Consider the following 24,590-nt stretch of genomic DNA (forward strand, 5'->3'; position numbering starts at 1 on the left):
CGGTCCGTGACCGCCCCTGACACATTGTGCCAGGTGTCAGCTATGATAATTAGCTGACACTCGGCCGCGATCAGCGGCGCTCACCACGTGGGCGCCGCTGATCGCGATGACGTAATATTCCGTCCATGGTAATTAGGTCCATGGTCACATGGACGGAATATTACGTCATTTGTAGGTAAGGGGTTAAGCAGCCCAAAGAGCGAAGTTATGTGCTGACAGGAGATTTCTGTCTGCAGCCTTAACATCTGTATAATTCTATACGCCCCATCTCTGGTAGACCCTGGTGATATACCATCAGCCAGGGGTCCCATAGGTGCCAAACACGGGGGGAGGACTGATCCCCATGTCTCCGCAGATGCAAACTAGCTGACTTGTATATGATGCTTCTCCTCTATGCTTATTACCCTTGGGTCGCCACAGGGGTTCACAGACAGTCTCTCCACTCCGGTAAGGAACAGCCTCAAGCAATTCCTATGGAGGGGAGAAATGAGGAAACATTTTACATTTCGCTTGCAGACAACCCTTACACCTCATAACTATGATTTGAAAAACCCCAGAGAAGCCAGATTTGTAAAAATATGTTACTGATAGGACTGAAGGAAGATCTGAGAACAGAAGTGATGAGAGTACGGCCAGAATGTATATACAATCCCTTCCCATGTTCAGGGGATAGAGGACCAGATTACCAATAGGAAAGTGAAGAAGCAGCAGAAGGCGACTCCTGTTATGGTGAATACACCTCCGGATGCATTTATTAATGCTGTGAAAACTGTGGTGCAGGCGGCAGGTATACATCACAGGGGGAGAGAAGAAAAGGAAAGATGGGAGAACAGACCCGGAGAAGTGGAAACAAGAATAGCGGTTCCCCCACAGGACGGTCCAATCACTATCACACAATTAAATCTTCCTCCAACAAATAAAATGCCTGATTGATTGGGGGTGAGCCGTACTATAATATATAAGAAAAAGGATATGCCACAACAATTCATGACAGGGAAAATGGTACAGGGATTAGGAGCAGGAGGAATGGTTCATCCTTTGTATGAGACAGAACCTATGAATGCGTGAATAGCTCAGACTACTGACTTATGTGCCCAGTTGTTAGTTTCAGAGAAATGTCCGCTGAACTTGATAGGTGCTGATATTTTGAATGCTGTCAATGCAATCATTAAGTTTGGGAAAAAGGGAATTACTGTTTCAGGCCCTTTATCGGAAGAAGCACTATCCACGGTGATGTCCATGATGCAGTTAGAAGAACAGGAAAACCAACAGGTTGAGCAAGATGAGGAAATACTGCAGATGCTCGAGCAGATAGCAGCTGCACTATGGGTAAAAGATAAAACAGATGTGGGTTTAGGATAGTGCCAGTATTCATTAGATTGAAGCCAGGAACTGTACCGGTACGTATTAGACGATATCCCCTGAGCAGAGAGATCAAACAGGTACTGTATGTCTAATGGAAACAGCTTCCTTGTTAATATTTTTGTACCATGAAGGATGTAAGGTGTCAAGAGGTAACTGCAATTAGCAAAGGAAAAAGTTCTTTTCTTAGGTCATTGCATAGAAAAAGCCATAAGCCAAGCAATGGAGCTCACTTCCATCTGCCACTGAGTATATTCCTGGGGCTGACCAGCTACTGTAGAGAAGCCATGCCAACTGACCCCGGAAGCAAAAGAGGGGTTCAAGAACTTGAAGTAGGCCATTCTCTCAGCCTCGGCTCTAGAAATCCCAAATTATGACCTCCACTTCCATTTGCTTTGTCATGAATTGGGGGGGACATGCTAAGGGTATACTGTATTTTTAACATGGCTACTTGGCAATGTGCAAGAGACACCAATCCCTAATGTAGATCAAGAGTTTTATGTAGATTTGCCACAGATTTACCAAGATGAAGTACCTTATGCAGGTTATTCCGTGGTTGATCAACATAAGGTGGTACAAAGTAAAGCTTTGCATTCTAGGATGTCTAGGATGTCTACTCAAGAAGCTGAATTGAAAGCACTCGCTGAGGCGTGTGTAATCGCTGAACATTTGACAGAAAATACTTTCACAGATAGCCGCTATGCATTTGGCATCTGCCATGATTATGGTCCCATATGGAAGAGCAGACAGTTTGTTGGTTCCTCTGGTAAGCCCATTAAAAATGCAGATTTGGTGGCCCAGCTTCTCAGAGCATTGGAGCTGCCTAAGAAAGTTGCTATAGTGAAAGTGCAAGCTCACACTAAAGAGCGCACTAAGGAAGCCGAAGGCAACAACCGAGCTGATATTGCAGCCAAGGTTGCTTTGTTCCCTCTTCCCGCAGGAACATACACTGTACAGGTGTCGGGGGAGGTGGATCTTCAATTACTCCAGAGACTGCAAGATCAGGCCTCTGCACCAGAAAAGGAAGAATGGCAAAGGCACGCAGGTGTGAAGGAAGAAGATGGATTGTGGAGAGTGGACGGTAGGTATTGCTTGCCCAGGGCATTGTTCCCTATAGTGTGCTCCCTCTCCCATGGATTAACACTCCAATCCAAGGATGGAATGGTAAGCCAGGTAAAAGCAAGTTGGGTCGCACCAGGGTTCCATTATGCAGCTGCAAAATTCGTACAGGGATGTGTTATCTGTGCATGCCATAATGTAGGGGAAAACGGTGAAGGTGCCACCAAAGTGCACCCCCAGGCCATTGCACCCTTTTCAGCGACTGCAGATTGATTTCATTCAGCTTCCAAGAATAGGCAACTATGAATATGTGCTGGTATGTGTGGATCTTTTTTCCAACTGGCCAGACGCATGGCCCTGTGCTCATGCAAATGCACGCACCGTGGTTAAAAAGCTGTTGTCAGAAGTTGTTTGCAGATTTGGAGTGCCAGAGGTAATTGAAAGTGACCAAGGTAGTTATTTCACTTCACAGGTGTGCCAAGGAATCACCCAAGCCTTAGGAATGGAGCAATCATTTCACACTCCCTATCATCCTCAGAGCAGTGGCAGGGTGGAAGGGTTAAATGGTACACTGAAATTGAAAATTCAAAAAGCAATGGCAGAAACAGGTAAACCATGGACTGAGTGTCTTCCCATTGCATTGTACACTGTTAGGGTAACTCCCAACCGAAAGACAAGTTTAAGTCCATATGAGGTATTGTTTGGGAGCCCTCCCAAGACAGGATTGTACTTTCCCCAGCAGATGCAGGCCTCTCATTCAAATATGACGGCCTATGTGGGAGCATTGCAACAGGTGTTGCAGCAAATTCGTATGACCTTAAGCCTGGTGACTGGGTGGTGACGCGAAAGCACCTGAGGAAAAGTCTAGATCCTCACTTTGAGGGACCCTATCAAGTCCAGCTGATCACGCCCACACACGTCTCGCTGCAAGAAATTTTACAGGAACTAAAAGAATGGAATTTGGGAAGTACTATCCATTCTTGTTTCTCACTGTGATATCTATTCAATGTAAAAAAGATAATGATGTCTTTAAACCATGGGATAATGACGTGTCAAAACTGTGGGCTAATACATTTGTCCAGTACCATAACTATATTGCCCAAGTCCGAAATTTATCCAACTGTTGGATTTGTTCACATGCTCCCATTGCTGCAAAAATTATGCCATATTTCGTAACTCCATTGACAGAAGAGGAGCTGTTCAGAGGAAAGTGTTGGGAAATGCGGGCCCTCAATCTGACTGAGCAGCAGAGTGAAACTTCTGCTGCCTTGTCTATTACTGGTTGGACAACAGCCGTGGTTCCAAATCAATCTTACCAGAAAACAGGAACCTGTAAATAAGCGACCAATCAATTTGTTTGAATTTAAGGAATATGATGGAAACTGGGGAAACAAGGCTACTGATAAAAATTATATAGGAAAGGTGACAGATCAGGAGGTAAAGCTTAGTTTTGCAGTAAAAACTCCTTTTTCCCTCGGAGATAAGCAAATTTGTAGTGACCAAGTGTGTTTAGAATGATTCCTACATGATACTAATTGGACAAGGAATCATTTCTTCCTTTATGGTAATACAGCACAATGTACAGCAAGAGAGGCGGTTCATGTAGATGAGGAAGCTGGAGGAGGTCAGTATGGAGATGGAGCAGCTGAGATGTCCATAAGCATTAATACTGACCCAGAATGTCAGCCGTTACGATATTATAGGGCAGTCACTACAGATCTGGAGAACTCCTGGTGCCTCTACACTGCCACCACCCGGTTGGTTTCAATAGCAATAGCTTTTCTTAATGAATTTCAGTTTGAATTACCAAAGGGAGTTTATATAGTCTGTGGGAGCAATGTGTATAGGTGGATTCCTAAAGGAGCTGAAGGTGCATGTACACTGGCTAGGTTAGAGCCAGCCACCTGGGTATGGGATGAGAATGACTTCCCTTATAAAAACGTCCCTAGCCACATGATAGCAAAGCGTAGTGCACCTTCTCCTAGCCACCCAAGCATTTAATGCACACTCCATGGTATCTTAAGACTGGGATGGTTCTCACTGGTCCTCTGGGAGTTATGTTCAGAACTATAAGAAATGCTCAGATGATAGAAGAATTGGTTGATATCTTTGATAATGTGACTGAGTATTTATTTGATGCCATCAATGTAGGATCTGCTTATATGAGACAGCTCATTGTTATAACCAACCAACACTCTATGGTGCTCGACTATCTCACAGCATCTCAAGGGGGATTCTGTCAGGTAGTGGGACCTGCCTGCTGCCACTATATAGATCCATCCGGACTGATGAGAGTCACTCATGACATAGAACAAGCTAGGCTGATAAAGGAAGGAATACGGAAGGTTAATTCCCTGGAGGACCTGCCCCTCCCTGAATGGCTCGCATGGTTAAATCCTTTGAATCTGTTTAAAGGGATAGGTGGATGGATATCAGGAATAATTCATTTCCTAATTCAAGCAGTTTTTGTGATATTGGTTATTGCAGTAATGATAAGATTGTTTGTTTTGCTCATAAAGAAAATTCTTGGTTTTAATTGCAAATGTTTTCCAGGTAAACGTAGTAATAAAATTGATATCGATTCAGAGATCAAGCAAACCCAAGTGCTGACGACCTTCATAACCAACCAAGTGCTGACGACCTTCATAACCACCGTTCAGCGTGAATGTATATTCTGCAACAAGCAAACTTCAGTAGACCTGGCTGATTGCATTGTGGAAAACCGCTGGTCTGAGCAAAGACAAAGGCTCTACAAAGAACTACAACCATGGAGATTACATACACTATGGACTTTAAATGATTTAATATTTACTTATGAATAAAGAAAAAAATAAATACACTAAATATACTAATATATATATATATAAAAATATGTTACCCTGCATTACAGTAATTATGAATATCTCATTACCATATACAAATATAACTCCCCTTGATACTGTCTGTATTCCTCTGAGATAGGGCAATAAGTAGGATAGAAGTAGGGAAAGGAGGTCTGATTCTCAAGTATAGTCTGAATGGATACACAGCAGGACTGGTATCCCATGATATACATAGGACAAGCCATGTATTTTGTGAAGTAGGGTTATCTTGCAGGCCTCGGATGAAGGCAAGGACAGACAGAACAGGTAGATAGATAATAAAAAGAGGGGAGTTGGTAAAGAAATGGTTAATCTTAGTTCTCTAAAATTCAGAAAATAACTGAAAAACAACTTATAACCCATGACACTATTTAATTGTTATTATCTGCCTACGTGGTTAGATAATTCTGCCAAGTGGTCAGTTCCAAATTCCCATCTTAGGCCGGGGTCACACTGGCGAATAAAACGGACGAATGCAATGCAATAAAAAATCGCATTGCATTCGAACCCATGTTATTCTATGGGGCAGCTCCCATCATGCGATTTTTTATCGCATCCGATCCTCTGACCGAGACAATCGCAGCATGCTGCGATTGTCACCGATTTTCGGATCGGATTCGACAATGCATGTCTATGGGGGTGAGAAAAAATGGGAGTAAAAACGGACCCGATGTGTGAGTTGCGATAAAAATCGCACCAAAAGCCGGCATTTTTTTTTCCTAAGACAGTAAAATCACAGTGTTCCGTTAAATAAAGCAACGAATTAATAGATATAGACACATTAAATAAATATATATATATTTTATACATGTTATAGAGACACATTAATATCTATATTTCTAGTTCATACAGTTCTTAATTGCAGAATAGCCGCTGACACATTAGCCGGCTTTTGTATAACATTCTCCTGCCCGACATGAAATGACACATGGTTTACATATAGTTAACCATTTCATTTCATGTTTTGTTTTTTTTATGTCTATCACTATTAATTATATGAGGGCTTGTAGGTTAAATTTTGGGCTTGTAGGGGTTCATTTAAGGGGTTAATTCATTGTATTAAATTACGGGGACTCCCTGCAGCCTCAGTGACGTCAGCGGGAGTCTCCGCAATTTAATACAACGAATTAACCCCTTAAATGAACCCCTACAAGCCCAAAATTTAACCCACAAGCCCTCATATAATTAATACTGATAGACATAAAATAAAAAACATGAAATGAAATGGTTAACTATATGTAAACCATGTGTCATTTCATGTCGGGCAGGAGAATGTTATACAAAAGCCGGCTAATGTGTCAGCGGCTATTCTGCAATGAAGAAATGTATGAACTAGAAATATATATAAATGTGTCTCTATGACATGTATAAAATATATATATATATATAAATATATATATATTTATTTAATGTGTCTATATCTATTAATTAGTTTGTGTGGGGAAACCTGTCATTGGGCTCCATTATATGTCCATTTTGCTTTCCTGCGAGAAAATCTCGCCAGACGGATGTCAAAAGGATGCTTACATGTGATTAAAATCGCATCAATGAAGAAAAATCGCATCAAAAACGCATCACTGGTTAAGATACCTTTGTGCGATTTCGGACCGTTAAAATGGGTCCGATTTTTTATTCGTTGTGTGTGACTCCAGCCTTATTCTCAGAATGTCAAGGCCAAATAGTTATCTGGCCAAAAAGTACTAACGGAAATGGTTCCACGAATTGTTAAACTGACATAAGGGAAATGCCATAAACCCACGTACTCCTTTCACCCTCAATTAAATATATCTTCTAACACATGATATACTTTGACATTTCTGTTATATAACTATTGTTCTTGCCAAGCTATCCACCATTTTGAATTGTTACACATTACGGAAGTATCCATATTTGTTCATTTTCCTCTTCTGTGACCCTATAAATGATGCACCCATCTTAATAAAGGATGAGATTAACTTGAAAGACAAGCAACCTGTGTCTCTCTTTTTATTTCTCCACTCCTAGGATCCTAGGTAAGAGAAGCTCTAAGTGAGCTTTACCTGAGGTTTGTGACTATAAGAAAAAATCCCGACGCTGACACATGGCTCCCTCATCCCTATCCTGGTATGCATGGCCCCCTCATCCCTATCCTGGCAGGAATGATTGCCCTCATCCCTATACTATGCAGTATACAAAAAAAAAAAAAATGAGACGGTTAGCATAAAATTTGGCCAAATATCTGCCCACCAACCGTCAAGGTGGTTTCAAAGTCTGATGGGTCCCTGGCCTGTGTGAATACCTCTCTAAGGCTGATGTCTGAATTCCTGGGTGAATGTGGACACCTCTGTCAGCAATGCCTGCATTTATGGGTAAGTAGGGACCTGCTGTAATTAAAATCACCACCTGGTGGAGGGCGGAGTGCTCGGTCAGTAAGCTAACATACAAAAGACAAAAAAAGACAAAAAACTGACTGGCACATCCAGACTAGTGTGAATAGGTGCATACCAAGAGGAGCAACCCCAATATACAAAAAAAGGTTGCACTCTATCATGCTAAAGCATGTCAATGTGGAATATGTGAAATTTGAATAGCAATATGGCTTTGGAGTCTAAGGAAAAAATATGAGACGCTTAGCATAAAATTTGGCCAAATATTATCTGCCCACCAACCAATGTCAAGGTGATCTCAAAAGTCTGATGGGTCCCTGGCCTGTGTGAATACCTCTCTAAGGCTGATGTCAGAATTCCTGGGTGAATGTGGACACCTCTGTCAGCAATATTCCACAATGACATGCTTTAGCATGTTAGAGTGCAGCTTTTTTGTATATTGTATATGGGGGTAGCTCCTCTTGGTAAGCACCTATTCACACTAGTCTGGATGTGCCAGTCAGTTTTTTTTATCTTTTATACTAGTATGCAGGGCCCTCATCCTTATCCTGGCATGCAGGGCCCCCATCTCCTCCTAGTATGCAGGGCACCATCTCTATTCTGGTATAATTGCCCCCCATCCCCATCCTGGTATGCATGGCCCCATCAGAAAAAAAAATTACACTTACCTACCCGGCGCTCCCTCGCATCTGCTCCGGTGCCAGCAACTGCTTTATGCTTGTAAGCAGCACATGGCAGGGGCATTATGCACTGCTCACAAGCAGAGCACAGCTGCTGGAGTACTCGCCGGGACTGTGCGCACAGACGGCAGTGAGTATTCCTTCCTCTTCAGTAGCGCGCAGTGTCAGCTACTGGCTTCCTGCTGCTGCCGGCGGTCACGTGTGCCGCTACTTCAGAGAAATGAATATTCATTGGATTCATCATTCATTCATCAGGAGACTATTTAATATTGAAGTATATTCAAGCGGGACTAGACGAAGAAAACCCTAAAATCATGTATCATGTTATCCGAAACAGTCAGAAAACTAGCCCCATATTGGCAGATCCCAGACCTCAAACTATATACTGTGTAAGTTTATAAGCCCCTCCAGTGTCAGGAATAGATAGTATGTGAAAATACCGTATATACCGCTCAGGGAACACTTACCTTTCAGAAATAGTTTCCATATTCATACTAAATAATGGCACAGATCTCCCAGACATTATGATTGCACATATCCCTAGTCTGTATAACGATATTGCACTCATTCCTTGACAGACCGCAGCATGGCCATTAGTTAGAAGCTGCTAATGATCTTTGGAGCAGGTGAGTTTTCCCTGAGTGGTACATATTGGGCCGTCTGAAGACTGAGATTAGTCTAGGGCAGTGATGGCGAACCTTTCTGAGACCGAGTGCCCAAACTGCAACCTAAAATCCAATTATTTATGACGAAGTGCCACCAGGGCAATTTTGTGTGATGAAAAATGTGTAGTGGCGTCTCAAGGTCCTGCAGCACTGAAAGTGAATGAGAACTACTCAGCAGTGACCATCATAAGCGCTGCACAGGAGAGTCCGCAGCTGCCAACTCTCTTGCCTGTACAGCGCTTGCCGTCCCTAAACCTTGATGATCAATTCTATTATGTAAACAATTCATTGATTTGAAATTTACCTTTGCAGTCTTCTCTTTTGTTCAGCAGGGGGGCTTCAAGCTCATGATTGCTTATCACACACTGACACTGAGCCACTCACACTGCCCTTTCCAGACACAGCAGTTGTTTTGATCTTTATGGAAAAAAATGCAGATTAGATAGATAGATTTTAGCATGGAATGCAAGCAGATTCTACCCTGAAATATGCCCCATCATTGTCCCCTTCTTGTAGTAATATGCCCCATAATTGTCCACTTCTTGTAGTAATATGCCCCATTCTTTTAATAATGTGCCCCATCATGATCCCCTTCATGTAGAAATGTGCCCCATCCTGACCCCTTATTGTAGAAATTGCTCAACCACCTCCATCATTTCCTCCTCACCACCCCATCATTGCCCTCTCCATCACACCCATCTTTGCCCTCTCCCTATCAAACGCATCATTGCCTTCTCCATCACTCCCATCATTGCCTTCTCCCCATCATTACCTTCTCCATCACTCCCATCATTGCCATCACCCCCATCATTGCCTTCTTCATCACTGCCATCATTGCACTCTCCCCATCACCCGCATCATTGCCTTCTCCATCACTCCCATCATTGCCTTCTCCCCATCATTGCCTTCTCCATCACTCCCATCATTGTCCTCTCCCCCATCATTGCCTTCTCCATCACTCCCATCATTGCCATCACACCCATCATTGCCTTCTTCATCACTGCCATCATTGCCCTCTCCCCATCATTGCCTTCTCCATCACTCCCATCATTGCCTTCTCCCCATCATTGTCTTCTCCATCACTCCCATCATTGCCCTCTCCCCCATCATTACACACACACCTCTCCGCGCACTTGCCGGAAGCTTCCTCTCACTAGCACAGCGGCTGCAGAGCTGAATGATGATGTTATCCAGCCGCGTCGCTGACTGCCATGTGAGGCAGGAAGCTGCAGCTCTGGAGCGAGGACACTTGTAGATGAGGTGATACCACGTGCCAGCAGAGAGGGCTCTGCATGCCATAGGTTCGCCATCACTGGTCTAGGACAATTTGTCTGCACTACTAATTAACAGCTGTTACAATCCCAAACTAGGGCAGTCCCTATAGGAGAAAAACACAAGAATTATACTGTATTTTCACATACTATCTATTCCTGACACTGGAGTGGCTTATAAACTTACACAGTATATAGTTTGAGGTCTGGGATCTGCCGATATGTGGCTAGTTTTCTGACTGTTTCAGATAACATGATACATGATTTTAGTTTTTATTTTGTCTAGTCTGGCGTGGATATAGGTCAATATTAAATAGTCTCCTGATGAGTCGTAGAAATGAGAGGCTTGGAGAGTGAGTGTGTATACATCTCCTCACCCTATATACTGAGATGTGGGATATATGTTTTTTCTATTAGTCACCTATTGACTAACCTTCAGGGGGTGAATTAGGGATATAGTTTTACTTTTGGAAGTAATAAAGTTTATTTTTTTCCTTTTGTCAACAAACATGAGGAATGACAAGAGACAACCCATTTAAGAAGATTCAATTTTGATTAAAACTATTCCAACATTATAAAAAAAAACCTTCTCCCCTATGTGATGCCTCTGATGTTTATTAACAGTTGATTTCCAAGTAAAATATTATCCACATTAAGAAAATGAAAAAAGCTTCTCCCCTGTGTGACTTGATGTCAAACAAGAAGTGATCTCCGGTTAAAACATTTCCCACATTCTGAACAGGAAAGTCTTCTTCCCTATGTGGGTTCTTTGATGGCGATCAAGATTTATTTTTCCATTTAAAACATTCTGAACAAGAATATGGCTTCTCTGCTGTATGAATTCTCTCACATGTAACAAGATTTGAATTCTGAGTAAAACATTTCTCACATTCTGAACATCAAAAAGGCTTCTCTCCTGTGTGAGTTCTTTGGTGTTAATCAAGATTCCCTTTCTGGTTAAAACATTTCCCACATTCTGAGCATGAAAAAGGCTTCTCTCCTTTGTGAGCTCTTTGGTGCTTAGCAAGATTCCATTTCATTTTAAAACATTTCCCACATTCTGAACATAAAAAAGGCTTCTCCCCTGTGTGAGTTTTTTGGTGTTTAACAAGATTCCCGTTATGGTTAAAACATTTTCCACATTCTGAACAGGAAAAAGGCTTCTCCCCTGTGTGAGTTAATTGGTGTGTAACAAAATGTGATTTGTTGTTAAAAGATTTCCCACATTCTGAACATGAAAAAAGCTTCTCTCCTGTGTGAATTCTCTGGTGGGTAACAAGATTCCCTTTATGGTTAAAACATTTTCCACATTCTGAACAGGAAAAAGGCTTTTCTCCTGTGTGAGTTAATTGGTGTGTAACAAAATGTGATTTGGTGTTAAAAGATTTCCCACATTCTGAACATGAAAAAGGCTTCTCCCCTGTGTGAGTTCTATGGTGATTAACCAATTGTGATTTTGAGTTAAAACATTTCCCACATTCTGAACAGTAAAAAGGCTTCTCCCCTGTGTGAGTTCTATGGTGATTAACCAAATCTGATTTCCAGTTAAAACATTTCCCACATTCGGAACATGAAAAAGGCTTCTCCCCCGTGTGAGTTCTTTGGTGTGTAACAAAATGTGATTTCTTGTTAAAACATTTCCCACATTCTGAACATGAAAATGACTTCTTTGCTTTAGGAGCAGGTTGTTTTTTAATGCCTCTTTTGTGACTTTGATTTTCCTTAGTAGTCGGTAATGAATCAGAAGATGGGACCTGTTTCACAGGATCAGATGACAGATCTTTGCTGTGAATGGATGATGGTATATCTGGAGTAATAGCAATCACTTCAGTTGTACGTTGTAGGATCTCAAGATCATCAGATTTCAAAACTAAAGATGTCAGCTGTCCCTCTGACCTCCTGGTACAGTCATCTGCTAAGATAAGAAAAATTTATTTTTATAAAATATCCTTGAGTTTTATATTTTTTAATATTTCTACTTAAACTGTCCATAAAAATGGCAAGCTATGTAAAAAACTTTAATTATTTACCAAGACAATGACACTTCACCGTCTAATAGAAAACCTTGTTGGATGAACCAGTAGTGTGCGGTGTTCAACTGTTGGTTCATTCTGCCTCCCAAATATCAAATAAAAAGAAACCAATCAATGTTATGTAGGCGAAAATAATACCAATTCTCATCTCACAAAAACAAGTCCCCACTCAGGTCCATCATCTGTCAATGGAAAAACAGAGGTTCCCACACTATTAGTGGCTCAAAGGCTGTTGAAAAGCAACAAGGTTTCTATAAACCAATCCAGCAAAATCCGCTCTCACTTCGGAGTCTTGCAGTGTGCGCAAACAACATTTAGGATCCCTGTATTTAGCAATATTATAGTGAGAAGAATCCACTTAATTTGCGGTGTCTCCTGGAGCACAATCTGGGCACTATGTGCTGGGTAAGAAAATGGCAAATGTGTAATTATCACTCTCCAACATCCACTGCGTGGTAATTTCCGGAAAGTTGCTGTGGAGTCAAAATATTCACTCCTCCTACACACATGGTCAAAATTGTTGATACCCCTCGTTTAATGGCAGAAAAACCCACAATGGTCACAGAAATAACTTGAATCTGACAAAAGTAATAATAAATCAAAACTCTATGAAAATGAACAAATGAAAGTCAGACATTGCTTTTCAGCCATGCTTCCACAGAATTTAAAAAAAAAATAAAACTAATGAAATAGGCCTAGACAGAAACTATGGTACCCTTAACGTAACCACTTCATGACTGCCAACGGTAGATAGACATCGGCGCTAGCAGGGCTTTGTGCAATGCCGATGTTTGTCTACGGTCAGCGGTTTTATGCTCATCGGGACCCCCACGTACCATATAATGAGGGGATTCCGCCACACAACACTTCCTGTGACCCCCGTACGCATCGAGACCTGATTGGTTTAGGTCCTGATGACGTCAGCCTCACACCAGCCAATGAGACAAATCACTAGGAGAGTTTGTTGTAGCAGCAAAATTTCCCGGGCGATCTGCCTCATGAAAACATTGTTTCTCCTCAGATCTCCTGTCAGTGAGAGATTAGAGGAGAAACAGTGTTACAAGTGCTGCTGCCAACAGCTGTGTCAGTCAGCGATTGTGCTATAAAGTAAAAAAAAAAACAGGTAAGGCAGGTTAGGGTTAGTGCTATAGTTAGGGTTAGTGTTGGGGCTAAAGTTAGGGTTTATCCTAAAGTTAGGGGTAGGCTAAAGAATTAGGCTTTTCTCAATTGTCTCCCCAATAATTTGGGCACGTCATAGTTTTCTATTTATAAAAAAAATAAAATGAATAAAATGTCCCGTCAGTATTATAGTGCAGAGGAGGCTTATGCACTTTTATCTTCTGACAGTGAAGAAAGTGCAGTGTCAGATGGTGATGTGGATTTCGAGGGCTTTAGTAGCAGCGACAGCGATAGCTCAGAAATGAGCAGTGATTCTGGTCCATCCTCACACACAAGGACCAGTACAACAAGAAGGACAAATAGCGCTTCTGGAGAAATGTCTCCAACTCAGGGAACAATGCCCAGTACTAGTGCTGTCCCTAGTGCTCGGGAATTGGCGCACACCAATGTCCAAGGGGCTTTGCCTCTTGATGTAGCATTTCCCAGATGGGAGGCTTCGGATTCGGCTACTCCATTCATCCCTAATTTTAATGCCATTCCTGGTATAAATGTGGAGGTGGAAAATTTTGGACCAATTATTTTTTTTAATTTGTTTCTGACAGCTTGCTAGAGCATATTGTCCTACAAATTTATATGCTTCCCAATTCATCAGCCAGAATCCACGATCCTATTATGCTAGGTCAAATTTATGGACACCAACTAATATCCTAGAAATTAAAACATTTTTAGGACTTATATTCGCTATGGGTCTTGTTAAAGAAACGAGCATTCAGTCCTATTGGTCCAACTGCCCTGTTCAAGCCACCCCAATGTTTTCTGCTGTTCTTCCTAGGACCCGTTATGAAATGCTCATGAGATTTTGGCATTTTAACGACAATAGTCAATGCCTGCCCAGAAATGTCCCAGAACATGACAGACTATTCAAAATCAGACCCATCATCGAAGACTTGACAGAAAAGTTCTTAAAGCTCTACACCCCAACAGAAAACATTTCAATTGATGAGTCCTTTGTAAAATTCAAAGGAAGACTGCACCTCAAGCAATTTATTCCTTCTAAGAGGACAAGGTTCGGAATAAAGCTCTATAAAATGTGCGAGAGTTCAACCGGATACACATCAGCTTTTCACATTTATGAGAGGAAACACAGCCAACTAAACCCACCAGGATGCCCTACTTATCTGGGGACATCTGGAAAAATGGTTTGGGAGCTGATAACTCCATTTTTACAAAAAGAAAGGCTACAATCTGTATGTTGACAACTACTACACCAGCATACCCCTATTTAAAAGTCTGGTTGAACATAACATAGGGGCTTGTGGGACCATTCGCAAAAACCATCAGGGGTTTCCACAATCATTGGTCAGCAAAAAGTTCCAAAAGGGGCAGTCAGGGGCTTTACACAATGGAGAGCTGCTTGCCCTTAATATTAAGGATAAATGAAATATTTTTATCCTGAGCTCAATCCACACAGATGCCACAAGGGCCACTGCAGACCAACAGGGATCCACTACTCCAAAACCTTGGTCTGTCATTGACTACAACAAATATATGGGGTGTGGACCTTGCAGATCAGGTTCTACAGCCATACCAGGTATCAAGAAAATCATAGATCTGGTATAAAAGGTTAGTCATGTATTTGTTTGAGGTGGCCACATATAATTCTTTTGTGTTATACAAAAAAGCCGGAAATGCAGATACTTTCCTTGATTATCAGGAAAAGGTCACTGAAAATCTTGTTTTTGAAAATTTTGTCCCCGCCAATCCTTTAGAATGTGAAGATGTCAGAAGACTCACTGAGCGACATTTTATTGCACTCATCCCAGTAACTGAAACAAGAAAGAACCCCCAGAGAAGATGTCGTGTATGTTCCTAGAGAGGAATGAGGCATGATCCCCGCTATTATTACCCACAATGCCCATCACTGCCAGCCTTATGCCTCCATGACGGCTTTACAATCTTCCACACAGAACCACGTTTTTGAACTGTTTTGACATTCAAGCATTTGGTTTATTTAGTGACAGACACAATTGAGTAGAGCTGACTTAACAATTTCCAGGGTGAGTTGGGGGGAGGTCTCCAGAGACACAAGCTGGGCACAATATATTGGGCACTACAATGACATTTTTGCAATTTTTGCTCTAAAACTTCTACTACGAGTTTCTGGAAATCATCCATGTAGTGAAAATGGTCACTATATCCATAGATGAATTCCCAGAGGGGTGTCATTTCCAAAATGGAGTCACTTCAGTTGTTCTGGCACTTAGCGGCTCTCCAAAGTACCATAACAGCAGAATCCCTCCTGAAGTGACCCCATTTTGGAAATGACACCCTTCTGGGAATTGGAAATGACACCCCTCTGTGAATTCATCTATGGGTGTAGTGACCATTCACCTATCTACCTATTTTCGAATGTAAAATCTGGGGTTAAAACAACATTTTAGTGGTAAAATTTAATTATTTTTTCTTCACTGCCCAATGGTATAATTTTCTATGGAACAGCTGTGGTGTCAGTATGCTCACTGCACCACTAGAAGAATTCATTCAGGGAAGTATTTGGTAAAATGCAGTCACTTTGGGGGTCTTATGCTTATCTGGCACCTCAGGGGCTCTGACAATGTGACATGTCACCTATAAACAATTCCAGCAAAATCTGCTCTCCAGTATGACACTCCTTCCCTTCCGAGCTCTGCCATGCACCCAAACAGTGGTTTACCCCCACATATGGGGTGTCAGAATACTCAGGACAAATTGCACAACAACTTTTGCGGTCCAATTTCTCCTGCTACCCTTTGGATAAAAAATGGAGGGCGAAAAGATTTTTTTTTAAATTTGATTTTTTATTTTCACATTTCTACGTAATTAACTTCTGTGATGCACTTGGGGGTTCAAAGAGCCCACCACACATCTAGATAAGCTCCTTGGGGGTCTAGTTTAAAAAATGGGGTCACGTGTTGGGGGTTTTCACTGTTTAGACACGTCAGGGGCTCTGACAATTTGACATGTCACCTACAAACAATTCCAGCAAAATCTGCTCTCCAATATGGCGCTTCTTCCCTTCCAAGCATTGCCATGCGCCCAAACAGTAGTATTCTCCCACATTTGGGGTATCGGCGAGCTCAGGAGAAATTGCACAACAAATTGTATGGAGCAATTTCTCCTGTTACCCTTATGAAAATGCAAAATATGGGGCAAAAAATGAATTATTTGTGAAAAATGTTATTTTTTTTATTTCGACGACTCTAAGTTATAAACTTCTGTGAAGCACCTGTGGATTCAAGGTGCTCAAAACACATCTGGATAAGTTCCCTAAAGGGGTCTAGTCTCCAAAATGGTGTCACTTATTGGGGGTTTCCACTGTTTAGGCAGATCAGGGGCTCTCCAAACGCGACACGGCAACCGCTAATTATTACAGCATATTTTACATTCAAAAAATCAAATGGCACGCCTTCACTTCCGAGCCCTGCCGTGTGCCCAAACAGTAGATTTCCCCCACATATGGGGTATCGGCATGCTCAGGAGAAATTGAAAAACAAAATGTATCATCCATTTTCTCCTATTACCCTTACGAAAGTAAAAAAAAATTAGGTCTAAAGGAAAATTTTTGTGATGGTGGGATCTGACACTGATGTTCCTTGAGCTTGAAGTTTACCTTTAATCCGTTTAGAAGTTTTTCTGGGCTCTTTTGTTACCATTCATATTATCCATCTCTTTGATTTGCCATGAATTTGACTCCTGCGGCCACGTCCAGGGAGGTTGTCTACAGTCCCATGGAGCTTACATTTCCGAATATTATGTGCAGCTTTAGTCACAGGAACATCGTGCTGCTTGGAGATGGTCTTATAACTTTTACCTGTAACATGTTTGTCTATAATTTTCTTTCTAATCTCCTGAGACAACTCTTTCCTTCGCTTCCTCTGGTCCATGTTGAGTGTGATACACACCATGTCACCACACAGCACAGTGAGTATCTGTAGCCTCTATACAGGCCACTCACTGATTCCAGGATTGTAGACACCTGTGATGCTAATTAGTGGACACTCCGCGATTTATCATGTTCCTTTTGTCACATTATTTTCAGGGGTACCATCATTTCTGTCCAGGCCTATTTCATGAGTTTCATTTTTTTTTTAAATTCTGTTTAACCCCTTACCTACAAAGGACGTAATATTCCGTCCATGTGACCCTGGACCTAACTACCATGGACGGAATATTACGTCCCAGCGATCAGCGGCGCCCACTTGGTGAGCGCCGCTGATCGCGGCCGGGTGTCAGCTAATTATCATAGCTGACACCCGGCACAATGTGTCGACACATTAACCCCTTGCACACCGCGATCAAACGCGATCGCGGTGTACCGGGGGTTAAAGGGAAGCATCGGCAGGGAGGGGGCTCCCTCCGTGCTTCCCTGAGCCCCCCACGGCAGCGCAATGTGCAGCGCTGCTGCGGGGGGCTCTTTCCCTACAGGCCCCCAGAACCAAGATGGCGACGGGGGCCTGCAGGGAGCTGACTTCCTCACTGCCTGCAAAGCGCAGGCATGAGGAAGTCTGCAGCAGTGCCTGTGACAGATCGCTGATCTGTCACAGTGATCTGTGATGTGACAGATCAGCGATCTGTCACAGGACAGTGATGTCCCACCTGGGACAAGGTAATAAAGTAAAAAAAAGTGTTAAAAATAATTTTAAAAAAATCGCTAAATAAATTAGTAAAAAAAAAAATATTCCCCAATAAATCCATTTTTTCAAAATAAAAAAAACCAAAAACAATAAAAGTACACATATTTGGTATCCCCGCGTCCGTAATGACCTGCCCTATAAAACTGGCCCATTAGTTAACCCCTTTAGCGAACCCCTTAAAAAATAAAAATAAAAAACGAAGCAAAAAATAATGATTTATTATCATACCACCGAACATAAAGTGCAATAACGCGCGATCAAAAAGACGCATATAAATATCCATGGTACCGCTGAAAACGTCATCTTGTCCCGCAAAAAACGAGCCACCATACAGCATCATCCGCAAAAAAATAAAAAAGTTATAGCTCGCAGAATAAAGCGATACAAAAATAATTATTTTTTATATAAAAAAAGTTTTCATTGCAAAAAACCGACAAAACATAAAAAAAGACCCAAATGAGGTATCGCTGTAACCATACTGACCCGAAGAATAAAACCGCTTTATCAATTTTACCGCACGCGGAACGGTGTAAACGCACCCCCCAAAAGAAATTCATGAAACGCTGGTTTTTGTTCATTCTGCGTCCCAAAACTCGGAATAAAAAGCGATCAAAAAATGTCACGTGCCCGAAAATGGTACCAATAAAAACGTCATCTCATCCCGCAAAAAATAAGACCTCACATGACTCGGTGGGTCAAAATACGGAAAAATTATAGCTCACAATATGTGGTGACGCAAAAGCTATTTTTACAATAAAAAGCGTCTTTTAGCGTCTGACAGCCGCCAAATATAAAAACCGCCATAAATAGTAAATCAAACCCCCCGTTATCACCCCCTTAGTTAGGGAAAAATAATAAAACTAAAAGAAAATGTATTTATTTCCATTTTCCCGCTAGGGTTAGGGTTAGGGTAGGGTAAGGGTTAGGGTTAGGGCTAGGGTTAGGGCTAGGCTTAGGGCTCAGATTAGGGTTAGGGGTGTGTTGAGGTTAGGGTTGGAGTTATAATTGGGGGGTTTCCACTGTTTGGGCACATCAGGTGCTCTCCAAAGGCAACATGGCGTCTGATCTCAATTCCAGCCAATTCTGCGTTGAAAAAGTCAAATGGTGCTCCTTCCCTTCCAAGCTCTGCCATGCGCCCAAACAGTGTTTTACCCCCACATGTAGGGTATCAGCCTACTCAGGACAAATTACAAAACAACTTTTGGGGTCCAATTTCTCCTGTTACCCTTAGGAAAATAAAAAATTGGGGGCAAAAATATAATTTTGCGGAAAAAAATGTTTTTTTTTATTTTCACGCCCAGGCGTTATAAACTTCTGTGAAGCACTTGGGGGTTCAAAGTGCTCTCCACACATCTAGATAAGCTCCGTGGGGGGTCTAGTTTCCAAAATGGGGTCACTTGTGGGGAGTTTCAATAGTTTAGGTACATCAGGGGCTCTCCAATCGCACATGACACCCGCAGACCAATCCATCAAAGTCTGCATTCCAAAACGTCACTACTTCCCTTCCGAGCCCCGACGTGTGCCCATACAGTAGTTTTCTCCCACATATGAGGTATCAGCGTACTCAGGACAAATTGGACAACAACTTTTGGGGTCCAATTTCTCCTGTTACCCTTGGGAAAATAAAAAAAATGGGGACTAAAAGATGATGTTTGTTGAAAAAATACGATATTTTTATTTTCACGCCCGGTCGTTATAAACTTCTGTGAAGCACTGGGGGGTTCAAAGTGCTCACCACACATCTAGATAAGTTCATTAGGGGTCTAGTTTCCAAAATGGGGTCACTTGTGGGGGGTTTCCACTGTTTAGGTACATCAGGGGGTCTCCAAACGCACATGACACCCGCAGACCAATCCATCAAAGTCTGCATTCCAAAACGTCACTACTTCCCTTCCGAGCCCCGACGTGTGCCCATACAGTAGTTTTCTCCCACATATGAGGTATCAGCGTACTCAGGACAAATTGGACAACAACTTTTGGGGTCCAATTTCTCCTGTTACCCTTGGGAAAATAAAAAAAATGGGGACTAAAAGATGATGTTTGTTGAAAAAATACGATATTTTTATTTTCACGCCCGGTCGTTATAAACTTCTGTGAAGCACTGGGGGGTTCAAAGTGCTCACCACACATCTAGATAAGTTCCTTGGGGGGTCTAGTTTCCAAAATGGTGTCATTTGTTGGGGGTTTCCACTGTTTTGGTACATCAGGGGTTTTCCAATCGCGACATGGTGTCCGATCTCAATTCTAGCCAAAAACGTCAAATGGCGCTGCTTCCCTTCCGAGCTCTGCTATGCGCCCAAATAGTCATTTACACCCACATATGGGGTATCAGCGTACTCAGGACAAATTGCACAATAACTTTTAGGGTCCTGTTACCCTTGGAAAAATAAAAATTGGGGGTGAATAGATCATTTTTGTGGAAAAAATATGATTTTTTAATTGTACCGCTGTACGTTATAAACTTCTGTGAAGCCCTTGTGGGTTCAAAGTTCTCACCACATATCTAGATAAGTTCCTTGGGGGGTCTAGTTTCCAAAATGGGGTCACTTGGGGGGTTTCCACTGTTTAGGTACATCAGGGGCTCTCCAAACGCGACATGGCGTCTGATCTGAATTCCAGCCAATTTTGCATTGAAAAAGTCAAACGGCGCTCCTTCCCTACTGAGGTCTGCCATGCGCAGAAACAGTGGTTCTCCCCCACATATCAGGTATCAGCGTACTCAGGACAAATTGCACAATAACTTTTGCAGTCCAATTTCTCCTGTTACCCTTGGTAAAATAAAGAAAATTGAACCTGAAGTATTTTTTTTGTGAAAAAAAGTTAAATGTTCATTTTTTTTTTAATATTCAAAAAATTCCTGTGACGCACCTAAAGGGTTAATAAACTTCTTGAATGTGGTTTTAAGCACCTTAAGGGGTGCAGTTTTTAGAATGGTGTCACTTTTGGGTATTTTCTATCATATAGACTCCTCAAAGTGGCTTCAAATGTGAAGTGGTCCCTAAAAATAAAATAGTGTTGCAAAAATGAGAAATCGCTGGTCAATTTTTAACCCTTATAACTTCCTAACAAAAAAAAATTTTGGTTCCAAAATTGTGCTGATGTAAAGTAAACATGTGGGAAATGTTATGTATTAAGTTTTTTGTGTGCCGTATCGCTGTGATTTAAGGGCATAAAAATTCAAAGTTGGAAAATTGCGAAATTTTCAAAATTTTCGCCAAATTTCCGTTTTTTTCACAAATAAACGCAAGTTATTTGAATGCAATTTTACCACTAACATGAAGTACAATATGTCACGAGAAAACAATGTCAGAATCACCGGGATCCATGGAAGCTCCAGAGTTATGACCTCATAAAGGTACAGTGGTCAGAATTGTAAAAATTGGCCCGGGAGTTAACGTGCAAACCACCCTTGGTAGTGAAGGGGTTAAGCATGGTTGAAAAGCAATGTCTGACTTTCATTTGTTCATTTTCAGAAATGCTTTATTTATTATTACTTTTGTCAGATTCAAGTTATTTCTGTGACCATTGTGGGTTTTTCTGTCATTAAACGAGGGGTACCAACAATTTTGACCACGTGTGTATAGATTATAACCCTCAGTGAATTAATTAATAACATGGAATCACTTTATGGGGATTTCGACTATTCTGGTTTTCTGTCATTTAGTTATATTAGGGCTTCTGCATATGGTGTGTCCAATCTCATCTGGGATCTGTTCCTGCTGTCCAGCTGGAGTAATCTGCTCCCTACTTCAACCAATTGGAAAGTACCACACCCTACTAAAGCGCAAAGCACATGGCCGGAATCTGCCAGATACAGCGCTGTTCTCCTCTGGTTCAGTCCTCTGTGCTCAGCTTGCGGCTTGTGTATTTGTTTCCTGTTGTGACCGTGGCCCGTTTACTGACTACTCTTGTGTCTTCTGATTCTGTATTCTGTCCTTCTGGTTCTGACCCAGCTACCTGACTATTCTTCTTGCCATCTAACACCACAGAATAGCAGGTAACACCATGGTCCCAGTGTAAGGTCACATTCCATGTAAGGGTGTTATAGGGCGATGAGCAAGGCAATCCTTGGGATATGGAAAGCAGAGAAGATAGTGACAACCAGCAAAGTAAGAGATAGAGGCTACTGCGCAGGGGCCGCTGGTGACATTTTGCTGGATGTAATTTTTTTTCTAAGCCTCACAATAGCCACAATATTATAGGCATTATCACCAATAATATCAATGCTATTATATGCATTATGTAATAATGGGGGGCAGGTCAGTGAGGGGTCAGCGACCTGTCATAGGCCAATACAGATGAATATGTAATCAGCGCTCCACATAAAGCCCCGCCCACAGCCCCGCCCCAGAGCACGAGAATCTCATTGACTGAAAGCTACAAATACAGATTACACAACAGTAAACCAGAGTTGCCCTCATTTATGGTGGACCATTGGAGCTACTATGGATCCTGAGCAGAAGATTAGAGAAAATAATATTGCTCCCCATTTCAGGAGAGATTGTGCAGTAATCTGAATTCCTTAGGATCAGAAACAATGTAATTTATGATGTGGAGTGACTCCATGACACCAGGGCTGGAGCCAACACATCTCCTGCAGGCGGGAATAAATGTATATTACAGCCCTCAGCCACGCACAGCTTAGGGAGGCGAGTTGTGAAATACTCGCCAGGATTCGAATACCGCATTACTCGCCGAGTACCAAATCCTAACGAGTATACTCGCTCATCCCTAGGAACCATGAGACATTCAGCAGCACAGAAGGGAGATTCATCCGATAAGATCTCAGGGATCTAGGAAGCCAACAGCATCATCACCCTCCGGTTTCTCTTACAGGCCCATCATAATATTTTTTTTCAAGTGATTTTCTATCTTGTCAGCACATTCTACGTACGCTGTCATTTGGCTTTATAGTTACAGATCTGGGTAGGTAACGGTCAGCATTTTGAGGTGGATGGATCCTCCAGGTTGTAAGTTCTATAGAAAAGGGCTTTCAATGCCCAAAGTCATTTGAACAGTTTTGGGTGGAGGAGAATGTTGTGGTCTAGAGGCAAAATGGTGATCATGGTAATACGGCCGGACTACACCACCGATAAAGCAGCCACAGCCGGTGACTGAGAGGAATCTGTGACTTCTCTGCATTCAGTGGTTACTACTCACCTGGGTAGTCATATGTGGGAATCTCCTCTTTACACCACTCATCACCCCTCACATATGTCTCTGTAGTATTAATATGGGTCAGATCTTCACCCTGAAACAAATATTGTAAAAGTCACCGACAGATGGAGAAGTCTCATCTATGATCAGCTCTAATCCTGCCACCTCCACCGCTCTCATTACACAAGTATAAAACATATAATACTGGGGGATAAAACAAGACTGAGCACAAGACCTTCACAGCCGTCTACACATCATAGGGGAGATCTCCTGACACCTTCTCTCCATCTACCTGATGATCCTGAGGAGCACTGGGATCTTCTCGGTTACAGTCCTGTGGAAGAAGAGGACGGGGACATCTCTCTGGTGTTGTCCTCTTACTGGATAGATCTGGAGGAAACACATACAGGGACTGAATTCATTCTCTACATACAGATAATTATAGGCCGTGTGTATTTAGTCCTGTCTATTACCTGGAGATGTGAGGGGCTGGGGAACCTCCATTATGACGTCCTTGTACAGATCTCTGTGTCCTTCTAAATACTCCCACTCCTCCATGGAGAAATAGACAGCGACATCCTGACACCTTATAGGAACCTGACACATACAATGATACCGTCATCCCCCGATCCCTTCATAGTGTTACTGTATAATGTCCCAGCATTCCCGGCAGTGTCACCTCTCCAGTCAGCAGCTCAATCATCTTGTAGATGAGTTCTAGGATCTTCTGGTCATTGATGTCCTCATGGATCAGGGGGTGAGGTGGAGGCCCCGTGATTGGGCTCAGGGGTCTTCCCCATCCCTCAGACACAGGGTCCTGACAGCGATCACTAGAGGTCTTCTTCACCACTGTGTAATCCTGGTAATGGAGAGACACATTAATAAATCTCACTACAGACATTTCCAGTGTCCTCACCTGTCCAGTTCTGTCCATCTGTTATTCCCATAGATAAGAATGATGTAATGTGACGTCATCAGAATCTCTCACCTCTCCAGTGAGACGGAAGAGGATCTCTAGGGTGAGGTGTAATATCCTCTCCGCCATCTTGTCTCTGTCCATATCCATCCTTGATGGGTAAATCAGGAAAATTCTCTTCTGTAGAAGATCTTCACTGAGAGGATCTGATATTGTAGAGACCTGAATGAGAAGAAGATGATCCGATGTAACATCATAAGAATCCTGTGTAATAATACAATTACTGGAGATAATAAGGGAAACATATGAGGAGATTTATTATCTTACAGGGTTTAGTTTTCTCCCCTGACATCTACTAATAAAACCTATATATTTAGGCCACAGACAACAAGCAGTTTCCTCCTCGGAGTCGGCAGCTGAACATGTTC

General features: G+C 42.2%; 1 protein-coding gene across 1 annotated transcript; it reads right to left on the minus strand.

Moving 5' to 3' along the window:
- Positions 1-10,794: 10,794 nt before the first annotated feature.
- LOC141047190 (uncharacterized) lies at positions 10,795-24,180 on the minus strand. The gene is made up of 3 exons (XM_073542146.1): positions 24,163-24,180; positions 23,250-23,340; positions 10,795-12,179 (listed from the first exon to the last, which is right to left on the minus strand). The coding sequence occupies exons 1-3, from the start codon at positions 24,178-24,180 to the stop codon at positions 11,200-11,202; spliced, it is 1,089 nt and encodes a 362-aa protein (XP_073398247.1). The 3' UTR covers positions 10,795-11,199.
- Between the last annotated feature and the right edge of the window lie 410 nt (positions 24,181-24,590).

The sequence above is a fragment of the Dendrobates tinctorius genome, unplaced genomic scaffold, assembly GCF_039654945.1.
Source record: "Dendrobates tinctorius isolate UK_male_01 unplaced genomic scaffold, ASM3965494v1 ptg000126l, whole genome shotgun sequence".
NCBI lineage: Eukaryota > Metazoa > Chordata > Amphibia > Anura > Dendrobatidae > Dendrobates > Dendrobates tinctorius.